General features: G+C 46.9%; 1 protein-coding gene across 1 annotated transcript in view; it reads right to left on the bottom strand.

Annotated features, from left to right (window-relative positions):
- The window catches only part of PIP4K2A (phosphatidylinositol-5-phosphate 4-kinase type 2 alpha), a 185,325-nt gene extending 172,210 nt beyond the window's left edge, over positions 1-13,115 (bottom strand). Inside the window, exon 1 of the mRNA XM_024129590.1 lies at positions 12,723-13,115. Coding sequence (XP_023985358.1) covers positions 12,723-12,866 — 144 coding nt within the window. The 5' untranslated portion in view covers positions 12,867-13,115. The remainder of the gene's footprint in view (positions 1-12,722) is intronic.
- Between the last annotated feature and the right edge of the window lie 2,921 nt (positions 13,116-16,036).

Below are 16,036 nucleotides of genomic sequence, written 5' to 3'. Positions count from 1 at the left end.
CTGGGCCTGCGCGTCCGGAGCCTGTGCTCCGCAACGGGAGGGGCCACGACAGTGAGAGGCCCGCGTACAGCAAAAAAAAAAAAAAAAAAAAAAAAAAAACAACCAACCAAACAAACAAAAAAACCCTAAACCAATTACAGGTTATTGGTAGTAGAACTTTAGATATGAAAATGACACTTTTTACAAAATGAAGTACATCAAATGCTGAATTATCCATCAAATGCTGGATTTACCTATAAACTGGAAGATTTGTGAAAACATCAAAATAGGAAATAACATCATTTCCACATATGAGTAACCTAAGCGCAGATAATAAGAACTCCTTTTGGCTAACAGCCCAAAAGATAACCATTAATGTAATGGAGAGTATGAACGGAAGAAAACTATTTAGGTACCCAAACTAGAAAACCTGGGGTCGCCCTCGACTCCTTCCCATCCATTTCCCCCGGGTAATTACCAAATCCAGCTCAGGCAACTTCCCAAACATCTCTGGGGACACCCTCTCTCTGCCACCACGGAACTGCCCTAGTTCAGACTCTGGTCGCCTCTTACCCAGAGGACAGCAGTGGCTTCTGCAGAGTCTCCTCTGGCGGCGCTGAGTCCCGTCACTGACCCATCCCTGGGGTGGCCACAGAAACACCTGAGCACCCCGGGGCTCTGGCTTCTCCCTTACTCGTTGCGTGTCACTCCCTCTGTTTAGAAACTTTGATGCTGATTTCCATTTCCGCTAATAGGGTAGAACTAGGTTATTCAGATCAACTCTGCCACTGAAAACAGCTAAACATCCTGAATAAAATATTTTTTCCAACATCTTCTTAAAGGCATCAAAGCGCTGAAGAGGCAGGAGCTACCTTGCCAAAATCTGAGAGAAAGCAGAGTGTGAGAGCCGCGAGCCCCCACGGAAGCCGCTCACTGACAGCTCTGATGGTCCCGTGGGTTGAGAGGAACAGAAGTCGGATCCCCAAGGTGGGGCTCTAAGAGGAAACCCTTTCTCCATAAGGGTGGGATCCAGAAGGGCCACAGCCTCAGCGTAAAGGTGATCCCAAAATAAACCCATTCCACCCCAGGGGACTGCAGCCCAAATGTATATCACCAGCAAGTCCAAAAAATCCCAAGCTGTGAGTTTAGTTTAAAATGGCCTTGGTCTGTAGCGCCCCTAGCCACCTGGCCACAGGAGACAATCCTCTCTAGAGGGACACACTTTCACTCCAAGACTTGAAAACCCTCCTCGGGTAATGGTTCAAGGGAAATGAGCAGCTCATGGCCAAAATTATCAAGCAAACATGGGAACAAGTCACCATGACTAAGAACCAGCAGAAACGCAACATGGTAGAAAGATACCCAGAAAGATTCGAGGTACTAGTATCGTCGCTATACTCACGATGCTTGAGGAATCTTAAACTTAACTTATGGCACGTTTCTGAACACTAGAACTCTGAGAGGCATACCTGAAGCTGTTAACAGACCCCAACTACGTGGAATAAAGCAGAAATGACATTGCAGCGCGCTCTTCTATAAAATAAGGTCTCGGATTGTGGATTGTTCAGAAATGCTTTCACAGCCTCCACACAACTGACTTGGTGAGGTTCTCGGAGAGAAGCTGTTGACTCCCTGAAACTTCTCTGCCATATTCACGAGGCAAAGTTCTCGCAGGCGGCTGTGGCCATCGGCTCTTGGGTTGTCATCAGCTTGCGGTTACCCCACATCTCTTATCACCAGCTTGCAGCGAGTCCTCCCCTACTCTCCCAGGCGTTGCTCAACCCGCTCAGCAAACTGCTCTCAACACTCCGCTCAGTCCTAGCAAAAACAGAGCTTACGTGCTGACGGAAATTCAGCGTGGAAGGGCTCGCAGCATACCCGTGGAGCTCTCAGTGGCCCCACTCGGTCATTCAACAGTATTTATCGGGTGCCTACTACATGCAAGCACCGTTCCGGGTGCAGGGAGGTGGCAGCAAATATGACCTGGTCTCAGCTGCTGGGGAGCTGAAGTTAACAGGTTCACAGCCCAGCCGGGGGAGAGAAGTAATAAACATGTAAACACCTCCTTTTCCGATAGTGTCAAGTGTCACAGAGAGAATAAGAGCTGTGTGAGAGTGGAGGGGCTTCTTTAGATGTGGTCAGGGAGGCTCTTGGAGAAGGCAAGCCTTCAGCTGACAAAGTGAAATGACAAGGGGCCCGAGGGAAGAACATGCCAGGCAAAGAGAAAAGTAAACGCAGAAGCTCTGTGGCAGCTCTGAACTTGGCTTGTGTAAGGAACAGAAGACTGGCGTGGCTGGAAGGGAGAAGGCACAGGGGGAAGTCGGGGCCAGGCCAGTAAGAAGTCTAAGCCACTGAAAAGAGCTCGGGTTTCTTTTTTTTTCCTCTTCAAGTTTGTATTTTTGGTTTATTTGGTTTAAAGAAAATTTTTTTTTGATGTGGACCATTTTTAAAGTCTTTATTGAATTTGTTACAATATTGCTTCTGTTTTATGTTTGGGGTTTTTTGGCCACGAGGCATGCGGGATCTTAGTTCCCTGACCAGGGATCGAACCCTCACCCCCTGCATTGGAAGGTGAAGTCTTAACCACTGGGCCGCCAGGGAAGTCCCTCAAGTTTGTTTTTATTTTTTTACTTATTATTATTTTTTTACAATGTTTTGTAAGTTTCAGGTGTACAGCAAAGTGACTCAGTTATACGTATATAGGGAGGCCTCTGGAAGGTTTTCTCTGAAGAAGTGACAGGACATCACTGACGTTTCAGAAAGATCACTGCCACCGCTGCTGAGAATTGGGACTGAGACAGGGCAAAGGGACCACCGGAGGGCCCGAGGGCCCTGCCATGTTCTAGAGGAAGAGAATTCAGACGGGAAGAGAGACGTATGCAGAGTCAGAACTCAGACATGCGGGTCGGGAGGGAGAGATGAGGAAAAGAGAAGGATCAAGGGTGGTTCCTGAGTTTGGGGCTTGAGCACCTGGGTAGATGGCGGTCCACGGACTGAGATGAGGGAGAAATTAGTTCAGGGCATGACAGGAGGTGGGGCAGGGCAGGGGGCGGGAACCAGGAGTCCTGGTGGGGACACATCCGAGGTGCCCGTCAGGTAGCCAAGTGAAATATCAAATAAGAAATTGAATCATGGAGCCCGGCAGGGAGGTCAGAAGGGAAGATGTCCATTTCTTAACTATCAGCGTGAAGAGCCACGGGACTAAATAAATAAGGTCATGCAGATGAAATACACTCTGCAGTTCCAGAAGAAGACCCTGGACAGAGTCCTGGGGCACTCTAACATTTAGAGGCTGAAAGGAGGATGAAGAGCTCGATAAGGCACCTAAGGAGTGAAGGAAAACAAGAATAAAACCAAGAAGGGGGCCTCTGGATCTGAACACGTGAAGGTGAGGCTGACAGGAGCAGCTTGCTGGGAGCGGTGAGGATGGAAATGGCATGTGGGAGGCAGGGGGGCGGGACAGCCACTACAGACCACAGCACACAGCGGCTTCAGGCGAGGGTTTCCAACTTCTGCTCTAACAAGGAACAGAGAAGCAGAGCGGACGCTAACAGGAGAGATGTGACACCAAAGGAGGGTTTCTGCTGTCAGGGCTGTTCATTTTGTTTCCGAGATGGGAGGTCCCAGAGCCGGGAACGCCGTCCAATACCAAGTGAGGCAACAATGGAAAAAGTCTTTTTCTCCAATGCGGTGGCCACCACCCACGGGTGGCTATTGAGCACTTCAGGGAAATCTGAATCTTAAGATTTAATTTTAATTAAATGGGATTTAAATAGCCGTCTGCGACGAGCAGCCAGCAAACCAGACGGTGAGCCGCTCCAGCGCACCTGCAGCCGGATGGATTCGGTGCCCCAAAGCTGGTGGATTGGGTAGCAGGGAGAGTGGAAGGCGATACCTTCGACTTGTTCAACACCTTCTAAAGCCTTAAAGGTAATCAGCTGGGGGGTGGGGGAGACAGAGAGACAAAACACCAGAGGGAAGTTTAAGGAGAGTCGAAAAGTAAGAAATAGATTCAAAGAGCAGAGAACACACTGACAGAATAGTACAGTTCCGGGGTGGAGTACCACTTGCTTTTTATGGTAAATTGTAAAGTTGGCCCTCGTCAGAACTGTTAAGTTTTTCTCTGGCAAACAAAGGCTACTCGGACTTTGAAAATCTGCCCTCAAACTACCTTTTCAACCATCTCCTAACACTCCCCCTCATTTACCTCTGTGGTTTTCGATCTTCTTGGTGGCAGAACCTTTTCTCCCTTGTACCGGTACAGTATGTATTCCGTGCCCACAATTAAAAAAAAAAAAAAGTTGACAACGATGAGAACAAAATCAAGCTGCTCTGGATGAGGCTGAGGAGAGGGATAAATTCCGCCACCAACTCAGCCCCCTCCCACCAGCCTCAGAGGCACCTCCAGGGAACCCCAGGGTTTGAAACCAAAGATTTACCCCAGACAGTGCTTCTCCAACTGGAAGGTGCTTACAAATCACCTGTCTTATTAAAATGCACATTCTGCCCCAGAAGGTCTGCAGAGAGGCCCACAGTCCTGCCTTTCCAGCAGGCTCCTGGGGGACGGCTGCTGCCTCGCGTCTGTGGATTACACTTGGAGTGAACGGCAGGGCCCGAGGCCACGGCCACAGCAGAGCCCTCAGCATCATCCACTCGGCCAGCTTACTTTTGCCAGTCTTTCCCCTTGGCCACACACACCCTTCCTTGCCTTCTCCAGCTGGGGGATTCTATTCCATCTTCAAGGGCCTCTCAATGTCAGATCCTCTTGAACCTTCTCCAAGAGTCCCGGGCAGAAGTAATCATGACCCAGTCCCCCCCACCGCCAACGCCCCAGCACTTTCCCCCTTTCTCACTCTGCTCCAGCCACACAGGCTTCCTTGCAGTTTTCTCATCATGCCAAGTCAGCACCAGCCTCAGGGCCTTTGCATGAGCTATTCCTTCGGCCTGAAATGCCCTTCCCCCGGATATCCTCACGCCCAACCCCTTCCTCTCCATCTCTTTACTCAAATGTCTTCTTCATAAGGTTTACACTCTGACCACCCTAGATAACACCCTCCACCCCAGCATTCCTGATACTCTAGTTGTTTATACACACGATTATGCACATGTCTGTTTCCCCCGCAGTTATGAGCAATTTGCAGGTACGGTCCACAATATATTCATTTTTGCATCCCAAGCATCCTGCACAGTGTCCTTACGTTAAAAAAAAAAAAAAAGGTGAAATAGCAAATTAACAGCTGACACAACCTGTAACTAATGAATCTGAATTAAATTTTTGACACGTTGAACAACCTGATCAAGGCATTAAAGAGACAAAAAAGAACATTATAACAAAGCAGATAAAGACATCAAAGCAAGGGCACAAAGATAATTCTAAAATGATTAATTTATAACTCAAAGATGCACAAGAATGCCAAGTGCAATGGTGATGTTTTGTCTGTGAACCAGGATAACAGAACAATTAACTTAACATGCACTCTAATAATTTTCCATGTTTTGTCATTTAAAATACTTTAAAAATGATAAAATGAAAGCTAACATTTATTAAGAACTTGCCATGTGCCAGCAACTCTTTAGGCATCTTACAAGTACCAACGTATTTAACCCACATAACAAACCTCCATAATAAGCACTATTAATATCTCCTTTCATAAAAGAATTGTGGCTAAGGTCACACAGCCAACCAGACAGTGTGGCTTCAGAGCCTGAACTCCTAACCACTGTGGACCGGTGAAAAACTATGCTTACTTTGAATGTCAAGGCTTATCCTTAGGTAGGTTACTGTTTTAAAACTCCGTACAAGACTTTTCATAAAGAAGTTTTATATATGCCCTCTTCCTACGTGCTTTGAATATAAGCAATGCTCTTCTTTCTGTAAAGGAAAAACTGTTTTCTGTTTTTCTCCATATTAATAGCTAATACTTTGTCAAAGCCTTTAAGACTAAGGAAGGAAAGAAAAGATCTCCAAGAAATGAATAAATCCCGGGCCTGTCCCAGGTAGCACAGGTCCTCGGTTAAGGGTACGGGATTGAATCCCACCACCTACTAAGTAAGCACTGTGATCTCGGCAGGTAATTAATTCAACCTCTGCCTGTTCCGACTATGCTTCCGAGCTGCTGGGCTTCCCACCCCACACCGTCCCCAGCTTATTCTTGCCAGCGTTCTTAACTGGGTTCCATGAACCCTCAAGTGGTCCGTGGATAGAATTCAGGGGATCTGTGAACTGGGTAAGATGGATCCTATGTGTTTTCATTAATTTGTTCAAAAGCATTGTTCTAAGAAGGGATCCACAGCCTTCACTGGACTCCCGTGGGGTCCCTGGCACAAAAAGCGGAAATGTGGTTAAAAGTATATACCGAGAAATAAGCTAGGCGGTATTTTTAACTGTCCGAGAAAGGAAATAAACCTGGTTTGGTTGGTAGAGGTGAGAATGTTAAGATATGGAGTCAAGGGAAATACCTAGGTATTCCTAAATAAAACGGCATCTTTTACCTCCCTTCTAACCTTCCAGAAGAAGCTGCCCCACTTCTACTCATTGGCTCCATAAATCTTTAAGCTCTCACACCTGCACACACACATCCGAATCAACCACTGTCTCAAAAGTATATCCATGAACACCGTGGTCTCTGGCACATCTAATTCTGCTAACCTTCCGGCTGACTTTCCTCGTCTCACATTTCTTCCTTCTCCATCCCTCCCTCAAAGCCAAGCGTCCCAGATGTTCCTATTTCTCCCTCAGAGATTGAATTTACCCCCATGGCTTCAACCACCAATCCTGCATGGACAACTATCAAGTCTCCACCCCAGCCCTAACCTTCTCCTGAGCTCCATGCCCCCTTCCAACACCTCGCAGGTGGGCACAGTCATTAGAATGTCCACTCACCATCACCTGCAACTCAACGCGCCTCAAATCAAAAATCTGTGTATCCTTTCTCAACACACAATTCCTTCTCTTAACTTTTCAAACTCAATCACATGGTCACCATTCTTCCAAGGATTCATCACATGCTGTCAGAGGACAAATCCTGAACATTTTTCCTTATTTTTAACGATATTCCTTCTACTGTATGGCTACTCAAAGTACAGGCTGTGGACCAGCAGCGTCTCATCACCTAAGAGTGTGACAAAAGCAGAATCTCAGGACTCGCCCCAGACCTGCTGAGTCAGAATCTGCATTTTTAAAATGTCCCCAGGTGATCCAAACACACATTAAATTTTAAGAAACACCTGTCTAGCGCTTATTAATATGCTACCAGCCTATCAGCATCTGAATTTGTTCATTTTTAGGTATCAATTACTGAATCCTTATTATGTGCCAATTACAGTGCTAGGCTTTAAATACATTATCTTACCTACCCTCAAAATAATACTGTGAGGTAATCATCGTCATCTCCATGTGTAAGAATGAGTAAATTGAGGCTCAAGAAAATAAATCATCTATCTGCTCCAACAGCCCATCAAGATGGAGGGAGGATTTGAACCTAATCTGTCTGAACACAAACCATTTGGCCAAATTGCACCAATTCCCTTAAATTCCAAAATTTGTATCTCCAAGGGTATGTTGGCAGATTTAATTACTCTGGGTGACTGCATTTTCTAATCAACATAAGGTAGATTTTGTTTGTTTATTTACAATTCTTGCTGAAAATCTTTCTAAAGACGTAGCAGACAGCAGACAATCCTATCATAGAAAGAGAAACCATGGTCTTGCCAAGGGCATCATTCTGAATATTCACGTTCACTCTAAGGTAGTCAATAAATGGAAAACAAAATGTATTCTGTTCTCAGGATGTCATCCCAAGTTTTAGGGGGTATGAAAATATTTCCCTAATAATAAACTTTGTGTGTGTGTGTGTGTGTGTGTGTGTGTGTGTGTGTGTGTTTTAGGGGGTATGAAAATATTTCCCTAATAATAAACTTTGTGTGTGTGTGTGTGTGTGTGTGTGTGTGTGTGTTGTGTGCTTGGCATTCTTCTTTTCTCTAAAGTAAAGGGAAGAAAGAAAAATTGTGTGAGACTAGTTCTTGTATAAATGGTTATTTGGGTTCATCTAATGTCTAGCTCGTTACTGTTTTCATTTAATTGCTTCATTACATTCCATTCAGTCACTATTTCACAGCTATTTCATTTTTAAACCCTAGTTTCCTTCTTTTGCCTTTTTCAGCGCCCAAATATAAACCCATGAACCGAAAAGACATCACTATTTCTTCAATATTTTTTCAATTCCAGGACCTTGTTGAGTTTTCTCTAAAGTAAAGGGAAGAAAGAAAAATTGTGTGAGACTAGTTCTTGTATAAATGGTTATTTGGGTTCATCTAATGTCTAGCTCGTTACTGTTTTCATTTAATTGCTTCATTACATTCCATTCAGTCACTATTTCACAGCTATTTCATTTTTAAACCCTAGTTTCCTTCTTTTGCCTTTTTCAGCGCCCAAATATAAATCCATGAACCGAAAAGACATCACTATTTCTTCAATATTTTTTTTCAATTCCAGGACCTTGTTGAGAATATAACAAAGGCTACAGTGCTCAGCTCAGAAAACCGCGTTATCTGCCAGAACACACAAAACATGGCACATGGGCACCAAGACAATCTTAGACGAGTACTAGACGAGTACTAGCTCTGATACTAGGATGGATACCTGCCTGATGTCACCTGTCCCTTCTCTGGGAACTGTTCTTCCCCAACTCCAATGGGCAAGAGCTGCCACCTTTTCTCAGCGGCTTGGTCTAGGAAAATGCCACAACTGATGGAAGCCAAACCAGTCAGAATCCTTCCATGGGACTTTTATAACTGAATCGGAGACAGAAGGACCCTTTTGGGGGGTGGAAATTACAAAATGTGAAATTCAGGAAGCGTTAGTTCCCTGCCCTGTGGAGGAAAACAGACAGCAATGAGCAAGAATATAGCCAAAATGGACAGAGAAGCCCCAACAACACCCAAGCACCTGGTTCCAATTATTCCCAAAGCCCAGACCCGGCCCTGCTCTCCTGGTCTGCTTACCAATTTGTCCTTCCACCGTGACCTACAAAACCCTCCTAATATTTACAGATTTTGCCTATGCTCATCCACATTTCCACAGCTTGCAAGCAAAAAAATGAATACTAATGTTGATTACTTCGAAACACTACGTTTGTTTTAAACAAGTTTTATGCCCTTTAAATTTTTTCTATGCAAAGGTCTTCCTTTAGATATTTAAATAGGCTTTTAAATACTCATTTCTAAAAGGCCCCCATTTCACTCCGCATAAAAATCTTTTAGAATATCTATATAAAACAAGGCTTGACTCCTAACATCCTACATGGATGCTCCACACACTATTAAAATATAATTGTAAGAAGCTAACTGCCTGATCATTTTTAGTTTAATTCCAAATGTAACAAGACAAAATTGCCTTAAGTCATCTTTTCCTTTACGTATTCAATTATATTCTCCGCTTAAAATACTTAAAATAAAAATTGGCAGTGATCCATTCGCTGATGGGTAGTCGAAGTCAGAAAGCAGTAACATATCGAATTAACCACACAAAGTCAAGCTTATTCTTGTCATTGAGAATTACCACCACAATGGACTTGAAATTTTCCACCTTCACTGCAAGTTTCTATATTTCAATCAAATAGACTTGGACTTAATAGACTGCAACGCAGTCTGATTACAGTCAATCCCGCAAACTCTTAGTTCACACATCTCTTGCAATCACCACAGATTTCCTTGCCCCAGCCATGAACTTGAAAGTTCCCTGAGTGTGGCTGCATTTGCAATGTTATAATAGTCATGCAACTTTTGTTATATACTGTTACTCTTCCTAGTCTGGGGCTCCTAACTTAATGGTAGGAACCTACTCGACAGTAAAAGCAGTCGAATCTTGAAGTTAGAAAAAAAGTTGGACATCATCCAGTCCAATCACCTTACTTCACAGATACAAATATCGATATAAAAATAGTTAATAGGCCCAAGGTCAACAGCATTAGAGAAAGAATTAGAACATGGATCCAATGAGCATTTTACTATGGTGTGTAGATGACTCCCCATCTTGTAAAATGCTTAAATGATCCCCCATGTAGTAGATGACTACGGTTCCCCTTAGTGCTCCAAATATATGATTATTTCCGAATGTCCTTAAGACAAATGCACATGAATTTTAAAAGCAAGAAATTGCTACGCTCATGACATCTTCTCCCATTAATCCTGATCACATTAGAAATGTAGGGAAGGACTGATTTGAATGATCTCTTCCTGCTCTACTAGGCTTTCTCAAATGTCTCCATTCATACACAATACAACTGACAAATTTATTCTCATATTATACTGTAGACTTTGGTGCATACAAGGTCATATGAAAACATTTATCTAAGACTTTGTTACCTAAAATGAAATCAACCAGAAACACATGGCATCTGAGTGTAGAATTCATCTTTATATACCCGTCCTTTCTTTAAAAAAAAAAAAAAGAAAGAAAATAAACATTTTTAAAAAGAAGCCTGTGAAACAGACCTTTCTTATGTCAACTCAAGCCCTAAAAATAAAAATATTTGGACAAAAATATGAGGGGCATTTTTAGCAGTCTTTTGCACAGAGGCTAGCACAACGTGCCTGATATATATTTGTTGAATGAATAACATGGTTATACTGCATACTATGGAAACTTGACTCCTTTGGATGACTACACTTAGACTTGCTAACTTTTCTTGAAAGCAAAAGAAAATGCACTATCTACAAACCACATTATTTTTATAAGCTTTAAGTAGTTTCAAAATATTTCCAATTAGCAAGAAACTCTAAAACAAATGTAGCAATTCAAAAGTATAAAGTAGCAACAGAAGTGGGTACAGTAAAACACGGCACAATTACAAGGTTTTCTAAAGTAAACTGGAGTTGGGACTAATTCCCAGACAGCACACCCTTTCAGTGGCATATTATCACCACTACTTTACTAGATTAAACGCTCAGACACACTCTCCTGACCAAAACACCAGAACTTCAAAGGAGATAAAAGCACCCATACATACAGAACTAACCTCGTTACTTTTTTAAAAAAAAAACCAACTAACATCAACATAATAAAAAAACCTTAAATTTAGAACATAACTCTAAACTGTATACTTATTACACAGGAAAAATAACCTTTTATTTACTTTAATAAAACGTAGGGGGGTTTTGATGCAGTAGTGTCCGCTGTTGCAAAAGCCTGCATTCCTAATTGCTCAAGAAGTTATCAGGAAGTTAAAATGAACTCCAGGCGATCAGGCATCAGGCTGATAGGAATAATCATGTCTCAACCTTCTTAAAAACAGTCACTCCTTGCAAGCACAATCGATCAATCCTGATACAGTTTCACCTTTTCCCCAGATCAGCCTGGGAAAGAAAAATACAAATACGATGCTTTGGGGCCATTTCAACCAACTTCACTACACCGAGAATGTTCTTTCAAAATCCAACATGGTTTTCTGTCATTTCTATTAGGCTGAAAAGGGCCCACAGACATCCATCGAAATCAAAAGTACGGAAGGCAAGCGTACACTTCTCCTCAGACGCTAACCGACTGCAGTGGGTAAGGTCATGGTCAAAACTCACAGGCTCATTTAAACTTTCATGGCTCAGCCAACAGCTCCTATCAGATTTCCTGATCCTAAGGAGATTAAAACTGCAAGAGTTTCTCGCTGGAAGATCAGCAGGAAGCTATTTCGGACCCTCAGACCGCAGTCCGCATAGCCCGCAGCGGCGCATCTCCAGCACCTCGGGCTAGTGGGTTACGCTAACCTTTCCAAGCCGTCTCCTCCAACCTTTGACACAAACCCCCCAAACGGGTGCAGCCAACTCAAGACAGCCGTCCAACGCGCCCGCCGAGACCCCCTCCCGCTGTCATCCCCAGGCCGCCCTTCCGCAGTCGGCGACTTCGGCCTGGCTCCCCAAGGTGGGGGAGGAGGTTTGGGGAGCCAGACTCCCCGCCAGGCAGCTCTTCAGCGGGCACAGCGGCAGGGCGATGCGGGAGAGGAGCAAAGGGAAGATGCTAAACACCAGAGCCATGTTGACATTGGCTTTATCTTTGCCAAAAAGATTCCTGGCGTCCAAGAATATCGCCTTTAAAGGGAAAAAAGGACCTAAGCACTAAGCCTCTGCCCAAAGCTCCGCGATCTCCAGTATTCTCACCCCTGTGCCCGGTGCGGGGAGGCTTCGTACGCTCCCAGCCTCGGGCAGGTACACCTGCCGGACGGCGGAGGACCCGGCCGCCCCCGCAGAGGAAGCAAGCGCCGGGACTCTCGCCCCAACAGCCCCCGCCGGGGTGACAGACCAGGCGGAGTCGTGCCCCGCACAAACTTACCCGTTCCCGGGCTGCGGGGACAGATCGGCCAGCGAGCGGACGCGCGGACCGGGGGCGACACTGGTACCCGCCGCAGGGCTCCAGTGCAAATGGGACCCCCTCGTCCTGTATCCGGCCCGAGGTCCCTAGGGGGTCCAAGTGGCGCCTGGGCGGCCCCGAGGGGCGGGCGGGCGCGCGGCGCGGGGCTGGGGGCACCGAGGCGCCGCGGCGAACGGGCAGCACCGGAGGGCAAGCAGCCGGAGGGCCCGGGCCCCGCTCGGGCTCCCCGCCCCTCAGCAGCTGCATGGAGAGGAGGGGGAGGAGGAGGCGGCGGACGAGGACGAGGACGAGGACGACGACGAGGAGGAGGAGGACGAGGACGAGGAGGACGAGGACGAGGACGAGGAGGAAAGGGACCGCGCGCCGCAGCCCGAGCCCTTACCGAGTGGTTTACTCCCCACATCAGGACGCTGAGCAGCGGATCGCTGGCCCGAAAGAGCTTCACTTTCTGCGCTACGAAGTGCTTCTTCTTGGTCTTGGTCTTGCTCGCCAGGACGGAGGACCCCAGGTTGCCGGGGGTCGCCATGGCCGCCGCCTCTGTCCCCTCCACCGCCGCGCTCCCGAGGCCGGGGACCCGCCCTCTCTACACGCCGGCCCGGGGAGGCAGCTGCATCCCCCCCGGCGGCGGCCCCGGCGCGCCGTGCCCCGCTCCGCCCGCCGGCACGCTCGTCCCGCTCCGCCCGCGGTGCCCGCTCTGCCCGGCTGGCGAGGGAGGCTGCGCTCGGCTCGCGCCCCGGCCCGCTTCCCGCGCCCGCCGCGGCTCCGAGCTCAGCCCCGCGGCTGGACCGGGCGCGCCGCGAGCGGCTTCCGCGTTGGGCGCCGGCGTCATGACGCAGGGGGCGGGCGGGCAGCAGCTGCGGCGCCGCCGGGCGGGGCGCGGCGCGCGAGGCGCGGCCGCGGGACCGTTAAGCTGCGCCCTCGCGCTCCGGCCCCGCGGCGGCCCGGCCGCCCCCGGGTCGCAGTCGAGCTCGGGGCGGCAGCTCCCCGCCGGCCGAGGAGGCCGCGGGGTGGGCGTGCGGCGCGGGGAGCGTGAGCACTCCCGCAAGGTATCCCTTCTGCAGCTCAGGAGGAAAGAGGGAAGGATGGGGAGAGTAGGGAGATCGGAGGAGAGGAGCCCCCAGAGACGGTGGTCAGGCGAAGCAAGGAGGCTCGGGGCACCGCTGCTTACCGGTGCCAAGAATCAGGAGAGCTAGTGAGACTTGAAACTATGCGTGGAGACCAGGGCTTCCCCAGCACCGAGGGAAAGGACCTGGGCACATGGCTGGCCGCCTCCCAAAGTAGCCCTGCAATGAACTTATTAATCCTTTTGTGCCTTTAACCATCGGGCCTTTTGGACCCTGAACTTGGGCCTTCCCACGTGCATGCAGAAGGGAGACTCCCACCTAAGCCGCTGGGCTGTCATTCCCACCACCACTAACGCCCTCCCTAGATGGGACCCTGATTCCTCATCTAGAGCCCTTGGTTTGGCCAGGAGAATCATGCCCCAAATTGCACCTTCTATGTCAAATCCTCCGCGATGTTTCCTAAATCCGTCTAATTCATCTCACTCACCTTCCGCGGAAACCTTTTCACTGTCTTCAGCCACGTACCCCTAAATTTAGCCCTTCTTAATGCTGGGAATACCTGACCCACCTCAGGAAGCTGCCATTCCAAGTATGTCTAAAAACCTGCTGTCCCTATATCTTCCCCAGTAATCATAACCCTGTTCTAGGCACTTAACCTACTCAGCCCACTGGGCAGGTCATTATATGCCTATTGTCATTAACACTCCCCCTCAAGTATAGTGGTCTCCTACTGTGTACCAGTTAACCTGCTTGGTTCTCTCAGGGAAAGAAAGCATGACAGATCCTGATCCCTCTTAAGGAACTTGATGAGTCTCACGGGGTGGGAAGTGACCGGTCACGTGGTCACCTTCATTTGCTCCTTTTTTCTTTGACTGTTTTTTAAACATAAGGGTTGCCCCAACATCCTCTTATTCTTTCTCTCTTGCTTCATACTATTGTCCCAAAATGTTATCTGCTCCCCCAGCCTCAACCATCACCACTCTTGGTGGTTAAAAAAAAGAACAACTTGAATTTGCAGTGAGGAGAGGTGGGGTTGCCCAGTTCTCCCACCTGTTTGAGCAGATAACCTCTCTGGGCCTCAGGTTCTTTGTGTTAATAATAGAATAATCAGGGACTTCTCTGGTGGCGCAGTGGTTAAGAATCCGCCTGCCAATGCAGGGGACGCGCGTTCAAGCCCTGTTCCGGGAGGATCCCACATGCTTCGGAGAAACTAAGCCCTTGCGCCACGATTCCTGAGCCTGCGCTCTAGGGCCCGCGCGCCACAACTCCTGAAGCTCGCGCGCCTAGAGCCCGTGATCGGCAACAAAGAGAAGCCACTGCAATAAGAAGCCCGCAGCACCTCAACGAAGAGCAGCCCCCGCTCGCCGGCAACTAGAGAAAGCCCACACGCAGCAACGAAGAGCCAATGCAGCCAAAAATAAATAAATGTAGAAAATAATAGAATAATCAGACACAAAGGTCACTTTAGGGACTACTCTGGGCCTGGTAATTATCTTCCTGCCCTACCTACTTTATAGGCTGTTCGTTAGAATCAAAATCAACAGTAGACAATAGCTCTGAAAAGCACTCTATAAATCATACAGCACTGTATACATACAAGATGAAATGGAGAGTACCTGTGGATAACCCAGAAACTCTCCCCGACCTCAGAGAAGTGCCTCGTTGAACATCTCTACATCAATTGCCCACAGACAGCTTAAAAATTTTCTAAAACCAAGTTCAACATTGTCCTCCATCTCACATGTTGGTTCATTTTTCTCTTATATTGAAAATGGCATTCATGTCACTGCGTTACTCCAACCACACGTTCATTCGTTTAACAAATTTTCATTGACCCAGGCTTCAAATCTTAGGATCATCGCTGATTATTTCCTCTCATCTCCACTCCACATAAACCCTGTTACCAGGTCCTGTCCATGAAAAAAATTGTGCTCCAATATGATCTCTTCCCTGGTGCTCTCACTGGTCCCCCTAGTTGAAATTAATCCATCCACCTCAGTGCTTCCATAGCACTTTATTCTATGACGGCTCTGTTGGGTTTAACTGTATATTAATAATGGAAGACGACAGGCTAGCTGTGAAGGCTTAAAAGCTGAATTTAGTGATGACAAAGTGTTGAATGAACCTACAGGAAGGGAAGATGGATATGTGGGGGCACCGTCAGGTGAGGTTTCACTTAGGAGGGCGCAAGGTCTGGATGGGCACACAGTGTCATCCCTGTTAGGGGCAGACAGAGGTGGAGGCATGGAGATGAAAATCCACATGGTATTTTCAGATAGTAATGAGGAGACTTGTAGCTTTGAAAGGACAGAAATATTTTTCCAACCTTATTAAGATATAAGTGACATATAGCATGGGGTAAGTTTAAGGTGAACAACTCGATGATGTATATATATATATACATACATATATATGTGTGTGTATATATATATATATATATATATATATATGATTTCCACCGTAAGTTTAGTTAACACGTACATCACACATAATTACCGTGTGTGGGGGGGTGTTTGAGTGTGCAGTGAGAACATTTAAGATTTACTCTCTGAGAAACTTTCGAGTTTGTAACAGAATAATGTTAAGGGACAGAATTTTGGGTGATTTAACTTACTTTGAATGGCACTTAGGA

This window comes from Physeter macrocephalus, chromosome 11 (assembly GCF_002837175.3).
Source record: "Physeter macrocephalus isolate SW-GA chromosome 11, ASM283717v5, whole genome shotgun sequence".
Classification (NCBI taxonomy): Eukaryota; Metazoa; Chordata; class Mammalia; order Artiodactyla; family Physeteridae; genus Physeter; species Physeter macrocephalus.
This window is presented reverse-complemented; position numbering and strand designations above follow the sequence as displayed.